The sequence below is a fragment of the Dryobates pubescens genome, chromosome 21 (genome assembly GCF_014839835.1).
Source record: "Dryobates pubescens isolate bDryPub1 chromosome 21, bDryPub1.pri, whole genome shotgun sequence".
Lineage (NCBI taxonomy): Eukaryota > Metazoa > Chordata > Aves > Piciformes > Picidae > Dryobates > Dryobates pubescens.
This window is the reverse complement of record NC_071632.1, coordinates 12266645-12286412: the sequence shown is the minus strand read 5'-3', so window position 1 is coordinate 12286412 and position 19768 is coordinate 12266645. Positions and strand designations below refer to the sequence as shown.

Sequence of the window (19768 nt, the reverse complement as noted above, 5' to 3'; positions counted from 1 at the left end):
TCAGTGAATCAGGAGGCTGTAATCAGATCCCTTGATAATTTCTCTCGTTTTCTTGCATCAAGCACTTCTCAGCTTCAGTGCAGATAATTGTTCCCTTTCTTTGTTTTCACTCGTAGCATAACTTTGACTTTCTAATTCTGACAATAGCAGATGTCTAAAAAAGTAAAAAAATTAACATAATCTGATAAACACTGGAAGGTTTTGTTGTTGTTGTTGCCATTTAGAAATCAGATTCTTGGGCCACAGATGTATAGTACACCATACAGTATGAGGCTAAGACATTTGTGCTGATGTCCTTGAGTTTGAATATTGTTGCAGGAATCCAGTGTGGATTGAAGAGGATTGGCTATTGTGGTCATCAAACTGTGCATTCCCCTAGCAGCTCCAGTACAAGGGCAAATTCATCTGCTAAGTCCCATGACTGACTCTAAGGCAGTTGACAGAAACAGCTTTCACTGTAAATCTATTTGACACACAGTGTGTGGACAGCTACATGAAAACAGCCACCCAGCAGATCAAGAGCAGTAGTCCATGAGAGGCAATGTGGGAAGAGAAGATCAGAGAAAGGTAACTCTATTTTTGTCATAAAGGATGGCCACTTTGAATAAAGGGCTGCTTTTAAATAAAGAATAAGCCTTAGAACGTCTCTTTGGGTGGAACTGAGAAAATACTGAGAGTATAATCTTTTTCTTTATCCTCTGTGTGAGTAGTGTCCAATCTTAGAGTGCGGTGTAAGAAAGGACACTGCTTTTGCCATTATGATTACTAAAATGAGCTCCTTCAGTAAAAAGGGCTTTCCATCAGTGGGACAGTAGGAGAACTTAAGTCATGCTGTCATTAGCTTAGAACTGGAACTGGATTCACTTTTTTGTATGTTTTCTGAAGTACTTTCTTGGATTGGTCTAATTGGGTTCATAGCCTCTTACAGATGCTGTTAATTTTGCTTTAGATGCTATTCTGAGAAAATAAAGTTGCTAATACTTGTGGTTTTTAACAATCCTGGCAAGGTTTCAGAGAGATCATCTAGTCCAACCCCGCCGATGGAGCAGGATCACCTAGAGTAGGTTACACTGGAACACACCCAGGCAGGTTTTGAAAGTCTCCAGAGAAGGAGACTCCACAACCTCTCTGGGCAGCCTGTTCCAGTAAGCAGGCAAAACCTAACCTTAATCTATTTCTATGAAACATGCCACAAAGACCAAAGGAGAAAGCACTGCCAAGACCTTGGCTCAAGGACTCCCCAAGAACGTCACTATTTGTGTTGCAGAAAGCCAAAGTTCTTCCATTTGTCAGAGCAGCTACAGTAAAGCTGAACTGGAAAGTGAGCTGCAATCTACACACCGGCTGCAGGACTAACACAAAATTATTTCAGCACCCTGGAGAACCACTTGAGTAGCAGCCACCAGGATTACAAAAGTTTAGATTTTCTTACCCTTCCTAGCACTATCACCTCAGAGTTCTTCAGAAGAAATCAGCGTATTTCTGATGTTGGTATTACCATTATTTCTTTCAGGCTCAGGAATATCACCTCTGTAACAAATATTCCATGAAAAATGATACCTGAAAAAACAAAGTTAGAGGAGGAGAAACAAGGCAGTCAGTTGGGCTTCTTTCTAATCTATGAGCAAAGACTGAGAAGCAAAAAAAAAAACCAGAAAGAAACTGTGATTTACATATTCATTAAGCAATTTGTATAATCAGAAGATTTAAAAGGTCATTACTGGAACACCTGCCTGTTAACAGATGTAGAAAAATGGAGGCCAAAGAGAGTTTTTATAAAGATGTGGATAGATAAGCAGTTGGCAGATCTACAGATACCTGCTGTGGCAGCATTAGGCTTTTTGCTGGGGCTTCTGTTGTGGATAAGGTAAATTCTTCTGGAATTCTTGAGTCCATACTCAAACTGGCTTCCCCGTTGCAAAACTTGACAGTTGTTTGTTAAGAATTTGATTGCTTTTATGTATCAACAGTTCATCTAAACAAGTTTTTATCCAGTAGGGAAGTTTTATGCACTAAGGTCAAGTGAGAATTTGATGTAAAGCAGGGTGAAGGCAGCTCATTGTACTTAACCAGAGCAGACACTAGAAAAAAAAATATCAGTCATTACCACAGAAATAAAACCAGCACAGCAGATGCCTGTTTAGACAGATGGGGGTAGAGCACTGTACACAAATCTTAATCAAGAATGAGGAGTCTGTCTTAATTTAGCTAAATTTGCTAATTTCCATTTCAGTGCCACTCAGTAACATTGGGGACCTCAAGAAGCCATTTGTATAGGCACATAGTGAGAAGCACTTCACTTAATTACAGATAAATAAGCGTTGGATACCCAGCCTGAGTGTGGTCACTGTATGCTACCTTGAGTCTGTGCCTGACCAATTTGCTGTGGATTTGCTGGAACTTCTAAACCAGATGAAAACACAGCATTGTGAGCTGTACTGGTTTGAGCTGGTAGAGTTCAGTTTCACCAGAGCAGCTAGTATTGGGGCTGTTTTGGATTTGTGCTGGAAGCAGTGATGGTAACACAGGGATGGTGTAGCTACTGCTGAGCAGTGCTTACAAAAAGTCAAGGTCTTTTCTACTCCTCACACTGCCCTACCAGAGTAGACTGGATCTGGGCAACAGGTTGCAAGGGGATACAGCTAGGACAGCTGACCCCAGCTGCCCAAAAGGTTATCTCATACCCTATGATGCCTTGCTCAACAATGAAAGCTGGCTGGAGGGGAAGGTTGGAAGAGAGGGGCTGCTGCTCAGAGACTGACTGGACATTGGTCAGTTGGTGGTGAGCAATTGTTTTCACTTTGTCTTTCCTAGCATTTACTTTTCTCTCTCTGGTTGTCGGTGCTATGGGTTTTTTGTTTGTTGGGTTTTTTCCCCCCCAACTCTCTTCCTACAATTACAAAAAAAATACTATTTTTTTAAACCACCAAACTGTTTTTCTCTCAACCCAAGAGTTTCTTTCTCACTTTCACCCTTAAAATTCTTCCTTCATCCTATTGGGGATGGTGGAGTGAGTGAGCAGCTCTGTGGTGCTTAGCTGCTGGCTGGGGTTGAACTGCACCATGAGCTTGTTCGTCTAATTTACAGGTATCTATTTGGGCAAAATACCATTCTGCAATCAGACTGTTACTAGTTTTAGGAGAGCAGATGGTTGCATTAAGAAAAAAAAGTGACTTACATGTCTGCATTGCCTGCATTAGTAGTATTAATTTATCAAAAAAGTTAAATAGAAAACAATTTATGTACTAATCAAGTATATCTTTAATAGGTTTGGCATTTCCCCTGCAGTACACAAGAAAATTGAAGGTAGAAGGAAGCTCAGGAGATTATCAGGTCCAATTCCTGGCTCAGGCAGGGCTACCTTCAACATGACAGCATGATGGTCAGGTCCTGGTCAGTCAAGTTCTGTACATCTCCAGGGATGGATGTTCCACAGCCTCTCCGAGGAACCCGTTCCTGTTCTGTTTCCAGTGACAATTCATTCTCATAATGGAAGACTTTATTGCTACAAGGTGCTTCTCTGGCCTCATAGTTTCTCCAAGTGTACCTCTGAGAAATCTTTTCTTATTCTCACCCAGGTAGGTGAGGACAGCAGTAAGATCATCCTTCTGCACCTGCCTGTGCTGGTTTACAGGGCTAGTCCACTACAGGTTGAAGAGCATGTGTCTTTTTTGAACACGAGATTTGTGGATCTGAAGTCCAGCTTATCAGGAACCCATTGAATGGGACAGCCCTATTCCGTGGTGTATCAAACATTGTTCCCAAGCTGGTGCCATCTGCCAGCAGACTGAGGTTGCATTTCATTCCATCACCCAAGCTTGTAATAAAAAGGTTAAATAACATTGGCTAGAGTAGCTGCCCTGAGCAATGCTGGCTTTCAGCCTGACACTGTAACATCATTATTCTTCATGTCTGATGGTCCAACCAGTTCTCACTTTTTAAGTCCACCTGTCTCCAGTTTGGCTAGAAGGAAGTATCTGTGTAAGCCTATATAGAAGTCTATGCTAAGGACAGGAAAGATGACATCTTCTGTTCTCTTCTTCCAAAAAATGAAGGGAAATCAGGTTGGTTAGGCAGAATTTGTCCCTGGTGAAGTCCTGATGGTTGCTTTCAATCACTATTCATCCTTCATGTGTCTTGAAATAAAATTTCCAGAACCTCTAGGAATAAGCTCTATAGCATTCCCAAGGAGGATGTGGTGTTCTACCTCAAACCCAAAGTACACCAGATACAATTATGATTGTTTTTACAGAAAATACTGATTTTTTACATCCCCCCCCATAAGACATTTTTATAAAGAAGAAGCTATTTACAGCTATTTTTAAAAGTTTACTATTACATGGTTTCTATATACACTTTTATACATTTTGCCTGCTTTAAATGTGCAGAATAACAGAACAAACTTTATTAAAAGTTTATAAGACAATAGATTTAAAAAAAAAAAGAAACATAACAAAACCCCAATACATCTTCCTTCCTTTAATTTTCATGACAAAAGCTTCCACACGGTCATGGATTCAAAATTTCATCCAAAATTTTCAGAGATGATTCACAGAGGGCTCTGAAATGGCACAGAACAATGTACAACAGAATTAGGGATGCTAAAACGGTAAATCAGTCCTTGACTGTTTGATCCACAGAGTACAGCTACATGATTCCTTTGACCAGTTATTGCATATTAGTTATGTCTTTACAAATTACTTTTGAAGGAGCAGGTTTCTTTCTTTTTTCTGCTGATCAACTCTAGCTATAGTGTGATCTGCAGCAAGCCAGTTGAAATTACTGTGTTAATTCAAGCACATTTTCTAATATTTCTTCATCTGTTTAAGGATCTCACTCATTTTCTTCACAGCTTTTTACTTTTTTCAAACATAAACAGCTATATCCTTTACCAACAATTCATACTAAGGCCACTTCTCATTCTTCTACTTTTGTGCTTACTCCCTCATTATTGTCTTCATAAATTTTTCTAGTTTCCTGGCCTGTGCTTTCTATCCTATTCTTATTAGCAGCTGCCTCTTTCAGCTGCACATACAGCCCATCTAACTCTCACCTCACATAATTCCCTAAACAAACCCAAAGGTCAGTTCTGAAATTCCCATCTGGCAGGCCCTCTGTTTTCTTGCATTCCCCGACTCACCTGGTCTTTGTAATTGCATATAAAAGCAACTTCTAACATATCCATTTCCTCTAAAATATCCTCTAAAGACAAAAATGGGCACTTAGGTCTTCTCTCAAAACATTTCCCCATTAACCAGCATAAACTTTATCCTTTGTGCTACTTCTGTAAAAGATTCCATCACTTGTATTTCTCAAGCATTTTTTTCCTCCGTATTTTTATTACAGCCCTAGACTGATGTCCCAACCCAGTCATTAATCACAATGAGTCAGGGAGACACCAAGACCTGAAGCACAAGAGGTAACTGCATTTCCCAGCAATGCACTGGATGTTAGGGCATGCTGAGTTCAGAGTGCCAGGGCTAAGTCCTGTGCTTCTCTTTAGAGTTCTAGATCCTTTAAGCCACCATGGACCTCAACTGCCAAAATAAGCTAGTGCTGTAATATACTATATTATCCTGCTATAATTAGTTAAGTATTATGGTTTCACACACAATACTATTTTGTATACATTTTATTTTGGTACAATTTAAGGCTAATAAACCAAGAGATGTGCAACGTGGGGCCATGTACCTGCAGCACACTGGACAATGAGCTGTGATTCAGAGTAACTGCAGGATTCCTCAAACAGACAAATTCAAGTCAGCTATACCAGGTATCTCTCTAGTGATCTTTAAGACAGGTAGCAGACAAGTCATACACAAAGTTATGTTACAAAACAATTCAATCATTATTTCCAGATGCAATGAGAGTGCAATAATGATAATACTGAAGAAATATCTTTCAGCACAGCCATGAGCTAAATTTAAATCCCAAGAGCCATTTATTCAAGTGCTAATAAAAGTAAATGCAGAATATTAAGGAAAAGGTATTATTCTATAGCACATTTGGTTTTATAGAACATGGAACATTTTTCTCTAGCCTCCAAATCACTGCACTGACAGCTTTAGTCTCTTTTTTTTTTTTTTTGCTAGGCATAAATATTTGCATTTTATAAACTAAACGAATGTGTGCACCATTACTCTTGAGGAAATCCTCTCCATATACAAGATGTTGTCCAGAATTTTTAAGTGCACTGAACAGCATTTTAAAAATAATAGACCCACAGGGTCATCTTAAACTGTCAACTCAGCTGAAGAGGGAAGACTAAATTACAATGAAAAGTTTTACTTCTGAATTAGTGCAAGGATTCCTTGGTTAAGGGCAGCACTTTAATTACTACACCAGACAGCATTTTTACTTTTTTCTTTCTTTGCTAATATGCAATAGATTACTTCTAAGTCTAAATTTAAGCTGCTGGCACCGAATGCCAAGTCTCTTGGGAAATTAAAGAATGTCACTATTTCCTGGTATACCTGGGTATTAAATAAAATAATCCCTCAAGGAGGTATTATAAGATAATGCATTCAGAAGCAAAAAGTAATAACACTATTAAGTACGAGTTAAGAAAACAGTAATATATTTTAGCACGCATCACTGCAGCAGAGTGATAAGACTGCGCTCAAAGTAATGATCGGAGATCTAGCTTGCAGCATACCATAACTACAATTTTGATGTTTGGTAAGTAGGTTAGGATGATAAAATAGTTTACAAACAACAGGGCATAGCTCAGACTGCATGTAAGCACATTTCAGTTATACGTTAGCACACTAGTACCAGAACACTACAAATGGAATGTTAGAAGACACCAGGGGCACAGCCTAGTCCAGTGTTCTGCCTGTCTTGAGGAAGTGCAAACATGCTTTAAATTAGTCAAGCAAAACCTAATCATTGAAGAACCTCCTCCTAATCTTTTTTTTCAGCATGAATTATTTTACCCTTCTCAAGAGAAAAAAAATCCCCAATGCACCTGCATAAACATGAATCCTCCCCACTTCTGCAAAGCTGGGCAATAGTGTCTGAATTTTGCTAACCTACTGCAGTTCTGATTCTTGTTGGACCTACTTCCCATCATGTTCATTTCGCTCATCTTTTAATTTTATCTGCAACTATCTCTTACTTCTGTACTATACAAAGGTAGACATTCATATATCACAAAATTAAAATACTGTGTAGCATCTTATGCTCTTCATCTGCCCCAACTTCCAAGTTGATTTCTCCCTGTTCACTGGGCAGAGATGATCATAGAGATTCATAAAGCAATTATCTGTGTTCTTCATGAAATTTATAGTCAGTAGTGCACTCAAGTGGCAGCAATTATTCATTTTAATGTGCTATTTATTTAATCATGTTAAGATTTGCTTTAATTTCTCAGCTTTTTCTACTCTCTTGATTGAAAGAAGTGGAAGCTGCATCACAATACTCTGCTGCTCACTTTTCTTTTCTAGATTATTATTATTTTTAAAAATATTCCAGTGAAACACTTGGCAACCCAGCATGAAATGATTTAATAGGGGGGAAAAAAAGAGGATTTTATTTTTGTTTCTATACTAGGTCCTAGCCAAAAGAAATTTGTTCACAGTTGAGCAACTAATTAAAACAATCTACTCAGGAAATAAAGTCACTCTGAGATTTAGACGTCCAATTATGTAGTGAGGTTTTGTGTTTTTTTTAAAGAGACTTTTGTTGGTTCTTTATCAATTTTATGTTACGTGAACACAATGCCCTATGCGAAAATCACTCAGAGTCTTGACAGCAAAATTTCTGTTTTCTGTTGACTTATGCCAGGCAAGAAATGGAAGTGGAAGTGGAAGCATACACTAGTTTTGATTTTGTTTCTTTTTTGAAAAAATAAGTAAAAACCTCTCATTTTTTGTGGTACATAACTGAAATGGCTCATGCATATTATAAGGACTAGAACAGAAAGTTTTAAGTTTATGAAATCGCTTTAAAGGAGGCTACCCAATACCTGCTTCTCTTGGATATACTGGCATTTTGAAACCAATGAGCGCCTATTTGGTTAGCAACAACCCAGCTACTCTGTTGCACTGTCCTGACTATCAGGCAGGTTTGTTTCCTGGAAAAATACAATTTACCTTCTGCACTTCAGAACCAGTTCCAAAGAAATATTTCTGTACAGCCCTCTAAAAGTTCTAGCACTGCAGGAACACTTAGCGTAGCTGTTGAGCTTCTGCAGACAGCTCAACTGCAAACACTGAGGAGCTGAAGTGTCACAACAGGAATGGTTACAGCCCAAGTGGCTTCCTTGATAAACTCAGCATCTCTTAACTTTAATATTGGCTTCAATTAGCGACAACAAATTTTTAGACTTAAGCTTGAGACTTGGGGCTAAAGCACTCATAGTGATTATCTACCTCAGGCAGGCCTGAAAGAAATTATTCCAAACACAATGTAGCCAATCACTCTCAAGAAACTTATCCCAAAAAATCTGAAAGTCAACCAGATATGACACCAAAAATCCCCCAGAAGAGCAAAATGAAATCACCTATGGAAAAGCCTTCAAGTCATTGTTAGTTAAAGTTTTACCATCTACATAGATAAGGATCCGTATGCTTAATGCTGAAATGTGGGAGAAATATCTTCTAGCAATAAGAAACAGTAAATAGCCTACTTGGCTTTGTCTTACACCTGCTGCTAATGGAACTGAACTTCAGAACTGAATCCAGTGATATACAGAATCAAGTCAGGACACATTCAAATTAAATGCAACCCCCTCAAACTAAGTATGTAAAGACTGCAATCACAGCAAATGTATAGGCAGGAAATTCAATGCTATGCTGGGCTCAATACTGCATCTTTTTTTACTCACTACTTTAAACCTTTCAATCAGTGAGAACACCCAGACTGCACTATGTAGGCAATTATTGCAGAGAGGGTCTAGGAGAGGTTAGTGTTCATTTCCCACAGCACATTTACCTTTCTGTGCTACCAGATTCTTCTGTGGCAGTATCCTTGCATGTTATCAGTTTCCTTTGAAGGGCAGGTGCAATATCCATTAGAAGTGAAGCTCTGTGCTTACCTATTTGAAATAAGATTATGTTGAAAAGCTGACAAAAATCATGATTTAACAAAAACAACTCCTGCATATTTTCACTGAATCATTTTTTAACATAAAAGATTCATGGAAGATTAGATACGAAATTAGATTTGCACTGTCCTGGATTAATTAGTGTGTATTTCAGCAAGTCAGAATATGGAGATCAACCTTATGAGTTAGCAGACAGTTATGTTTTTAAACTCATTACACAAAGATTGAAAGCTTAACAGCATCATTTTAAAGTCATATAATCTTAAATCCTGTAGAAAAATGGTAACAACAGGAAGAAGAATGCCTGTTAGAGCATACGAGACCTCAGCTTTCAAATTATGGTGCATAAAAAAAACCCAACAAAATAAAACAAAAAAAATGGTCTGACCTTTAATTACAATCACAATGCAGACAGTAGCTGTTAGCCTAAAAATCTCTTGAATTTCTCCAGAGAGAATGCATTCCATTAATTCATTTAAAAATGACCTAAGGGAAAAATAAAGCAAAAATCTGTTACAATTTATGTTCCTTTTAAAACAGAACTCAAAATAACAAGTTTGTGATTATGCTACCACAGCTTCAAAGCTATTCCACCACCATAGCTTCAAAGACACTGTGCAGGACAGAGCAGTGGGTTTTGGCCAGCTGAAGACTACATGCTGCTTCTGGAGCTGAGAGTATCTGAGCAGAATGATGAATTGCTTAGGAGGAAAATGAAAGGTTTATATAAAGAATAAATAGCTCTGAAGAGAAATGACAAGCTCGTGGACTATTTTGGGAAAGTCAACCCCCCTGAATGATTCTACTGAAATTTACCTCACGTGATTTGTATTGACATTTCTAACTGAAGTTTCTACTGAAGTTTAATAAATATATGATATGACTTCAATTGTTTGTTAGTAACTCCTCAGGCACTTTAAACTGTTACTACACTACCATGGTGTCTTCTAACGTTCCCTTTGTAGTGCTTTGGTACTAGTGCGTTAATGTATAACTAAAACGTGCTTATGTACAGTCTGAACTATGCCTTGTTGTTTGTAAACTATTTTATCACCAGGCTCAAAATACACCTATATTAAGGGGACTAATGTTTACAAATATCTTATGAAAGAAGCAAGCCAAGATGTATGTTGAAAGAACTCATTTACATGAGCAATCCTATAAATAAGAATCACTCTTCGAAGTAGTTAAAAACATGGAATCCTCTTTCCCCAGTCAATGCCTACAAGCAGTATGTTAAGAGAAAGAGATTACAAAGCAGTATGGATAAATTTAATAAGCATCTAGTTTCTCAAAATTTATTTGAATTTAGAAATTAAATCTTTATTGACAACATATAAAATCCTACATTAGCAAGAACCCTGAACAAATTAATTTAGAAACATTTACCTGACAACATTAACTGACTTCATAATTATTGTCATTAAGCTGCTTGAAAGAGGAGGAAGTTCTGAAATAGTCTTTGGTATAGTTATGTCTTTTTCACTGGAAGCCTAAAAAAAAAGAAACATCACCAACTGCTGTAGATCAAGAAATACATGCATGCAGAAAACAAAGCAAATCTGTATTTCAGTAATCACACTAACCAAGGTTTAAATAATTAGAAGAAACATTCACGTGTATTTTTTGAACAGCTTTAACCCAGTTCTCTTGTGTCCAAATAAACAAAGCAAATTGCAATTAGAAAGGCTAAACCTAAACCAAACAAACAGTATTTGTATCAAGGCAAGTATTCTCCATGGTTGTTCTGAATAGAGGCTTCAGTTTACTACACTGTTGGTCATGAGCTATAAAGGCACAGCCTACTAAACAAATGAGTATCCTTTGTGTCTCCCAGTTTAAGCATGCAAATGTAATCTCTAAAAATAACTCAGGTGCCAGTGCTTTCCTGCCTCCCTGTGTCAGCTCTTTTTGGTATCAAGCTCTGAAGAGCATGGCAAGTATTTAATTAGAATTAAATTTTTATTTACTAGTACAATAACCCGGGGGCAGGGAAAACCCCAGCTCAGATGACTTACCACAATGAACATTTATTATCTATGAGTATCTGCAGTATCATTGAAGACCATACATTTTCACTCTGCCTTTGACCAGTTTGGGTCAACAGCCTCAGCTATGTGCCCCTTTCAACATCTTGCTCACCTGAAGCCTGTTTATTATTTTTAGTTAGGGCAGGGGGTGAAGGGGAGAGAAAGCTGCAACATTCTGCAAGCACTGTTCAGCAACAGCCAAAACTAACTGGTGTGCCAACAGCGCCTTAGCCACAAATGCAGACCGCAGCACCACAGAAACTACCTCCCAGCCAGACCATTATGGAAACACAGAGTAAATTCTTCTGACCAAGGCAGACAGTGACCTAGGCATCAAGTCTGCTCTTGCATGGCAGTGCTCATAAATCTGAGAGATGCAGCGGAATCCTCTCCCAGATACCAAGTCACAGGATGAGAGGAAATGGACTTACGTTGCATTAAGGGGGGTTTAGATTAGATATTGGGAAAAACCTCTTCACTGAAAGGGTCACTGGGCTCTGAAACAGGCTGCCCAGGGAAGTGGTGGAGTCACTATCCCTGAAGATGTTTAAAAGTGTTTAGATGAGGTGTGTGGGACACAGTCTGACAGTTGTATACAAGGAGATGTTAGGTTATGGTTAGACTCAATGATCTTAAGGTCTTTTCCAACCAGGTGATTCTATGAGTATATGATTCTAATGCAGAATTATGGCAAATAACATTTCCTGTTTGTTCCATGCTGACACACACAATATCTTCACCTGCAGTACAAAGGTCATGCTTCTGAACAAGGCTCTGTTATTCCAACATAACATTTAACAAGCAAGAAGTGTAAAAAACACAAACAAGAAAACCAAACCAAAACAAACAAAAGCTCCAGCTAAGTTAGCATGAACCTTACCTTCTGCAGCATGTAACTTATCTCTGCTATTATTGCTGCCAGGAGAGTAGAGAGTACACCTTTGCAAACTGCTGGGCAATAGGAATGCCAGCACTGCACTGCATGCATGAATTTTCCAAGAGGCATTTGAATAGAGTGAATCAACTAAAACCACAAAAAAGACAAAAAAAAACCACATTTATTTTTTTCACACTGCTTGAGTATAACTGAAATATATTAGCAAGCTTCTCTGTGAAGATGTGCAGATCACACCTTGAAAGCTATTGAGGTAGATCGGAGGGGGAATCAGCAACATATTTGGGAAGTCTGCTCATAAATTTGAGAGAAACAAACAGAATAGTGGTTGTAACAAAAAAAGAACTGAATACTTTTCAGGAGTCCTGAAAAGCAGATCACCATTTTTTCTAGAGTGATTCACCTGTCTCACTCCTCTCTAATCTCTGCTATGAAATACAAGAAGATACACTTTTTTTTTGTGAAGATAGAATGATGTGAAGAACTTTAAGACATCAGGCATGTTTTGAAGCTCATATAATTCACGTTGAAATAAATGAATAAAATAATGATAATTTATCCTCTCTCCCAGCATCATAATATAGGTAATCAAAATCTTTGCTCTGGATTGAGAAAGATCATTTAATTGCAGACAAGATTAATAACCTACAGGATTACTGTTAGACTGGAGAACAAGCATTTGGCTAACTAGTTTTTCTGTCAAAATGAGAAGAATGATTGTTTAAAAAAATTGGTAACACAGAAGCTTAGAAAACTTAACTCATTTTATCAGATTTGATTCAAATAACAATCTCTAACACATCTGTGAAAAAACTATGGCTTCATCTATGCACTAAGTAGCAATTTCAAGTGTAGTATGATACCTGCATCCCTTTTTCCTGCTGTTCCTTGAGTCTGCATGCCACACATTCTAAAACTTTCTGGAAGACAGCCTGTACAGCATGGTGAAGATTTGCCACTTCATCCGTCTCCAAATTCTGAATTAGAGAGGCCTCCACAATTTCTTTTAGAGCACACAGTAACACTGGAGCACAAAAGCCACCTCTCTCTAGAGAAAAATACCACAAAGTATGAAATTCGGAATGGGATATTCTTCAGCTACAACCTTAGAAGGAAATCAGTTACATATCATAAATGGTTATAGTCTGCAAGTACACTTGTAAACTGTATCTTTATATATGATTTAATTTCTGAGCATCCTTAGCTGAAATTTTCATAGAGGTCAAGGTCAGTCAATATTTTAATAATCAATATTATCCAGTGTTCCTTCCAATTCTTGAAGTATAGGGATTAAAACTGCATATTTCTTGAGGAGCTGAGCTCTAATTCTGTCTGTACTGTAGATGGAACTTCACAGATGTAACCCAGATTTAAACACTGCTACAATCTTGTCACCTAAGGCATACTGATCAATAAACGTCAATATTGATGATATATATGAGATATATATAAAAGTGGGTTTTAATATATATATGATATAAATATATCATATATATATATATAAATATATATATTAAAACCCACTTTCTAAATACACACAAACCCCTTTGCATTATGTAGTAATAGCCGAAACCTAAGAGCAAGGAAGAAACATTAACAACAGTGACATTGTTCTGAGTTGGTTTTCTGCTTGTTTTCAGTTTCCTGAATAGCTGCTGTGACTTTTCTGGTGTCACTGGCACTAGCATAAACTGTAAACAGGTTTTTTTTTTTGGAAACAGATTATAGATGCTAAAAGTCAGCTAAGTACTGATGGAGATGTTTATGTTAACACAAAATACTGTACCTGTTTGTATAACTGAAAGACCTATATCTAAAAGGCGTGCTTGAAACGTGGCATTTCCTAAGCCAATCATTACGACATCTTTACATACTGTCAGGTAGGTCTAGAAAAGAGATGCAAAAGTATAAAAGAAACAAAATTTACATAAAGTAACTATTCAGTAGAACCCAACAATAATAAATCTACCAAATCTTGGCAAATTTGCCCTTAAAGCTGGTGCATCTACCGGGAGTTATTCAGTTCACAACCTTTGAAAAGCAGGAGTTCCAAACAGTTCCTCAAATGTTTCTGTTTGCCCTTTCCTCCAGTAAGCAGTTTCTCAAAAGGCAGTAGATCCTCTACCTTTTTCACTCAGACCCAGATCACAGGCATTGATAGTTAACATTTACCAAGACAGAATATGAAAACATTTGAAAACAGGACACAAAAAGAGGTCTTCCCTGTGTAGATACACATTACATACTGCACAGATCATACTCAAGTATAGAGAGAGTATAGAATTTTTAGCCAGTCTATGTATACATGAGCTGAGTTATTGAAGGACACTGACTGTGACTAAAGTCAGCCCTTGATCAAAAACTGAAAGGACCCATAGCTCAATGCAAAATCCACCTTGGGTTAAGTGGTAAGTCAGGGGAATATAAGAGAAAAGATCCCAAAATTAGCTAAAGCCCTCACACTGTACAATCAAATGCTTCTGTGAAGGGCAAGTGCAAGTAAGGGGTAAGGGATGCTGTCAGTGGTGACACTGGGGTTTGTCAGAGGCCTGAAGAGTGAATCCCTGCCCATAACAGTAATGATACATTCCAGCAATACTAATTAAATTTCCTGGTTTATGTCTTGCCTATGGGGTTGAGTTCCATGCCTCCAAACTATGAAAAATATCCACAAAAGAGCTACAATGTGCATACTAAATTCTTCATTCAGAGAGAAGAGACAATAGCATATAAAACACACAAGAAACCTGTCATAGAAACAACTACACCACTTGTTTTAGTTTACTACCTCTTTATACTTTTCAGGCTGCAGCAGCAGGATTTATACAAGACTGAACTCATTATTAAATTTCCAAGTAATTCACATCCTACCTCCCTGCTGACTTGTAAAGGTATGTTCTATGGGACACAGGATGAAGCATACTGAATTCCTCAGGGTATAATTTTACCTATTTCTCTTTTGGAAAAGCAGGAAGGAAAGAAAAAAAGCAAGCAAGCTAACATTATTAGATCTAAATCCTCTCTCATAATCACACCAACTTCCCAGTCCTCTAAATCACCCTTCATTTTGCTCTTCAGGACTGTGTGCAGCTGCAGTGATTGTTACTTGTAGGATCTCCTGCACTCCAGCAGAACAGGCAATGATAACCTGTACTAACATGCCACAAAACTATATCCTTGTTTTCAGCAATTTTCTTCTCCTTTTTCAGTGACAATCTTAACTCTGTGTTAATGCACTTCTCATAAATCAGCATAAACATTATTTAATATGAGAGATGAGAGACTGAGAACAAGAATTACTTGACAGAAACCTAAAATTTGGGCTACTCAGCTTACATCACCTGCTGGTGTTAGGAATTTCTTGAGTGGGCATTTTCACACATGTGAAACATAAACAATGTTTCATCCTCACTTCAAACAAGTATGATTAGAATATATATTATGCACTGGTAGCTGAAAAAAACAAACCTAGATAAGACAAGGTGCTGTTGACTCCAACTACTTGATTGAATTGCTAAGGCATGCATAATTATACTTTTTATATTTACAAAATATGTGACAACTAAACTCAAAGCAGCTTAAAAAACCTAAGTGTGTAATTTTAAGCAATCAAAGGCATAGCAAATGCATGAAACTGTAACCTCAGAACTATTAGGACTGTGTTTCAGTAGCTCATTCACTTGCTGGAGTTTAAAACCACCAGGGCACACTGTCAGTATATTATTGCTACATACATGGCTTTTCAGATTGGCAGCAGTTTGAGTTATATTGTAAGAGATCTCTAACCTGAATAATTAATTCAGAAACATTATTGTGTTTTGAAACACCATCCTTTTGATCACTTGCTAGTATAAAAGGTACAACTTGACTTTCTATCCAAGCACCTGTCTCCTTCAGAAGTGAGAGGCAATCTTTTCCTTCTTCAGAAAACTGGAAAAAAAAAATGAGACAAAAAGTTTACCAGTTGTCTGTTTGGAATTTCTTTATATTGTCAGCTGCAGCTCCAGCTGATATTGAAAAGGTATAGCCATACCTTGTTCTGAAGATGAACACTCAACCTGCAAAAGAGGCTGAAGGCTCGTAAACCAGCTGCTTCACTGAAGCTGCCAGAACTTGCATCAGTGGCTTTCAGAATAGAGCCAAGAACCTCCTGAAATATAAAAGTTTACATTTCTATTTTCCAGGAAATTATCTCAAATGACTCTTTTCTCAAAAGCTTTAAGCTACAGCCTGAAAAAAAGAAATCCCAATCCCCAAAAACCACAACAGCTATATTTAAATAGCATTCATTTTGCACTGCCATAAGTGACTTTCAGACTAGTCCTTACATGTACATTCCAAAGGTCAAATCCCTTAACATTGCTCAACACCAGATCATAAAAATGTTGAGACATCTAAAGATGACAAGCTGGTTGAAATTTGCCATCTATAGTTCTGAACTAATATTCTTCTATATTTGAATATAAAGAATATTTGGATCACGAATCCTACTTATTTATTCTTGCACGCTTCAATTTGACTCCGACAATATATGACGTTAAGCACTCTTATGAGCACAGCTTATGGTAAGGAGAATACTACCTTCGAAGAACTGAGAATTTTCAGAAGCATCTTCAGTTTCTTTTTAGGAACAGAGAGCAGGCAATCACAATTAACTGGATGAGTCAATAAATATTCAATGTAATCGGCTGCTAATTCTGGCTTCGATTCGTGTGTGACCTGGATACGTACTCGTCGTCCAGAAGTGTTAGTACTCTAAATGAGGAAAAAGCACAAACCCAGCACAATACTGTTAGCATCTTACTTTAAAAGTAATTCCAAAGCAGAATTGTGTGACATTAAAGATGCTTCTCTTACTAAAAGGAAAACAACCCCAACATGATGCCTTTACATAACCTATCAATTCCTCAACTTTTGACATAAGTACAGCACACCTTCTTTGGGGTTAGTGAGTCAGACAACCAGTCACAGGCCAATTCCAGAACATGTCCTACTTGACCCCAGCGACACAGGCAGTCTATCAGCATAGAGTATTTGCTTTGGTCAGCTCCATTGTTGATATTTCTGAGTCTGGAGATCACACCACAGCTTAAGAGGAAACAATCAAAAAGAGATGTGTTAACTTTCCATCTGTAAGTGCAGTAAAAAAATCAAGGAAAAACAAAGTTTCACCAATGGCTCAAATACTTATTTGCACCTTCACAAATTTTACCAACTCAGTGACTTTGTTTAGTGGATTAATTTATCCAAGTGGGTGTTTAATAAGGAGTTGTGAAAAATCAGCAAATACAGTCAAGAGATTTCTTGTTACTCATATTTGGGATTGAAAAATAGTACCTGAATGTAGGAATAGCAGCAGGGGGCATAAAGGATGCCAGAATAACCAATGGAGTCGTGCACCGCTCATCCTAGGATGAAAAAATACACTATATGATGCGCACATACAGGTACCACATGCTCAAAAACTGAAGAGTGCTGTAAAAAAGAATGATTAGATCACCTCAAATGAAGGACTTATCTTTTTTTGATTAGAAATGGAACTGAAAGATGCTCATAACATGTGGCTTGCAATCTGAAACCTTTGATTCCTATTCTCAGCGGTCAATTATCAATTATCTCATCACTGAGCTTTCAGACAAACTGTCAGAACAACTATCATGAATAATTATGGCTCCATTAGCTTAATAACCATTGCAAAAGAACTAACAGCTTTAGTTAACATTTCTTCCAGTAGAGGCTAATATTTAATTGCACAATCATGACACCATGTAACTCCTCTCACGTAACTGCTCCCAGAAATGAATACTCATTCACATCAGAAATTGATAAAAAATATTCTAAAGGGAACAGGTGCTTATATAACAATGGTAGTGTAAAATACACCAGTGCTTATACAACAGCGGTAGTGTAAAATGCACCAGAAGTGGTTACACCACCTCATAATACAAGGTCTAGACCATGACACAGTCTCACTGCGGTTATGGAGCAACCAATCTATGTGAAAGACTTCTGAAAAACAGTGTATCATTAATACAATGAAATGCAATTATTACCTACTCAGACACTTGAAGATCTAAAATCTTTTAAAGATGATTTTAAAAAGAACATTTTTAACTGTATTTGTAACTTTTCAAGAAAGAGACGTGCTGCTTCAATCTGTAGTCTTTCAGACACTAAGCCTTTGATGACAGGTCTTTTTAGATTCAAGCTGCTTACTCACTACAAGTATAAAGTCAAAAAGGTTGCTTGCTAAAGCTTGCTAAATCTTGCCTGTTCACCAGAAGCTTTCAGGAGGGCTGTTACATCCTCCCACCAAAAAAAGATTTGGAATGTCTTTGACAAGTTCCAAATGCTTTCAAGGATGGAAAAAGTGTTTGATATATCTATGCTGCAGAGTATTATGTGGCAATGAACTGCCTACCAGTCCCTGATTATCTGGGGCAAACTTGGATGTTGTCAAGTGAAAGAGCTAGAATAGCTTCCTATACTTTAGCATAAAAGCTTTAAAAAACCAAAACAAAACAAAAAAAACCAAACACCAAACAAACCACACCCAAATCACTAAAACACAACAAAAACATATATGAAAAAACCCCAACAAAACCACAAACCAAAACCACAGAAAAAACCCAAACACCCCCCTGCCCCCAAACAAAAAAACCCACCCCAAGATATATAGTACATAATCTTCCAACAGGGTGCAGCAGTTAATATTAGCCCCTATCAAAAGATACCATCCTGAAGAATAACAGAACAATTAAAAAGATCAAAGCAACTGATAATATGAAAATGACTTATTTCAATTAATTGCTTACATCAAACTCAAGCAATAAATAACTGTATCAAAAAAATCATTAGAGAGTAGAATCATTAAGAGAAATCAATCACAATAAAGTGAAAAAGGAGCCTCATCTGCTTCACCTGTCTGTTCCAGCAGCAGGATCGTAATAAGAATGGTGGTGACAGAAGAGTTTGGGGGTGGGGGGGCAGGCAGTAAAACATGTGGACTATTGCATACACTGAGTATTTATTCTGCAATGGCACATATTCAGTTACTGACTTCCAGATGTTAAGAAAAAAATCATAAGAGTGGCATCCTACAAAAACACTACAAGGAGAGGAATTTACTGCTTAAGTGTCTTTGTGTTGTCTGTTAGATAATGGCTCATCACTCAAATATTGCAGCTGGAGAACAGCTTCTACCCATTTGTGGAATTTCAAGAAACTTGTTATTGTTTATAGAAGCAATGAAAAAGAATACTTAATACCAAGAAAACACGTAGAAAACACAGCACATGAAAGCATCTGAAGAAAAAGCTAAGCATTACAGGAAAATCTAGGCTTTCTTTACCTTAAATTCTCTAAAATACTCAGGAAGTACAGAAGCAAATTTTCTGATAGCATAATCTTTGGTGTCTTCATTGCGATCCAGCGCTTTGCGGATACTTCTCCAGAGTATCACAGTAATCTCCAACAAACCTGCCATGCTGCCCACATCATCCACTGACAACACAGTATTCAACACCTGAAATACAAACATCCAAATGACATTATCTGTTATATTCTCAAACACAGGTTAAAACAAGGGTATAAAAAAAGACTGAAAATCCCTCTATTCATTTGACAGAGACTTTTTGTTTGCTGTAGAACACGAACTCCACGATTCAGTTTTATGCTGCACATATGACTTGAGTCATCATGCAGTGTTAGTTTTCTGAATAATTTAATTGGAAACCCAACCCCATTAGTACTGGAATTAGGGAAGCATTCATTTATAATATGCTTCATATTCCTTCT

At 37.4% G+C, this 19768-nt stretch overlaps 1 protein-coding gene across 1 annotated transcript in view; it reads right to left on the bottom strand.

The window, feature by feature from the left end:
- Window positions 1-4460: 4460 nt before the first annotated feature.
- Window positions 4461-19768, bottom strand: part of NCAPG2 (non-SMC condensin II complex subunit G2) — a 34308-nt gene continuing 19000 nt past the window's right edge. Inside the window, exons 15-27 of the mRNA XM_009898621.2 lie at window positions 19323-19496; window positions 17309-17379; window positions 16906-17059; window positions 16553-16726; window positions 16005-16121; window positions 15758-15901; window positions 13758-13857; window positions 12835-13019; window positions 11957-12100; window positions 10436-10539; window positions 9435-9532; window positions 8935-9037; window positions 4461-4561 (exon numbers count right to left, since the gene is read on the bottom strand). Coding sequence (XP_009896923.2) covers window positions 4510-4561; window positions 8935-9037; window positions 9435-9532; window positions 10436-10539; window positions 11957-12100; window positions 12835-13019; window positions 13758-13857; window positions 15758-15901; window positions 16005-16121; window positions 16553-16726; window positions 16906-17059; window positions 17309-17379; window positions 19323-19496 — 1620 coding nt within the window. The 3' untranslated portion in view covers window positions 4461-4509. The remainder of the gene's footprint in view (window positions 4562-8934; window positions 9038-9434; window positions 9533-10435; window positions 10540-11956; window positions 12101-12834; window positions 13020-13757; window positions 13858-15757; window positions 15902-16004; window positions 16122-16552; window positions 16727-16905; window positions 17060-17308; window positions 17380-19322; window positions 19497-19768) is intronic.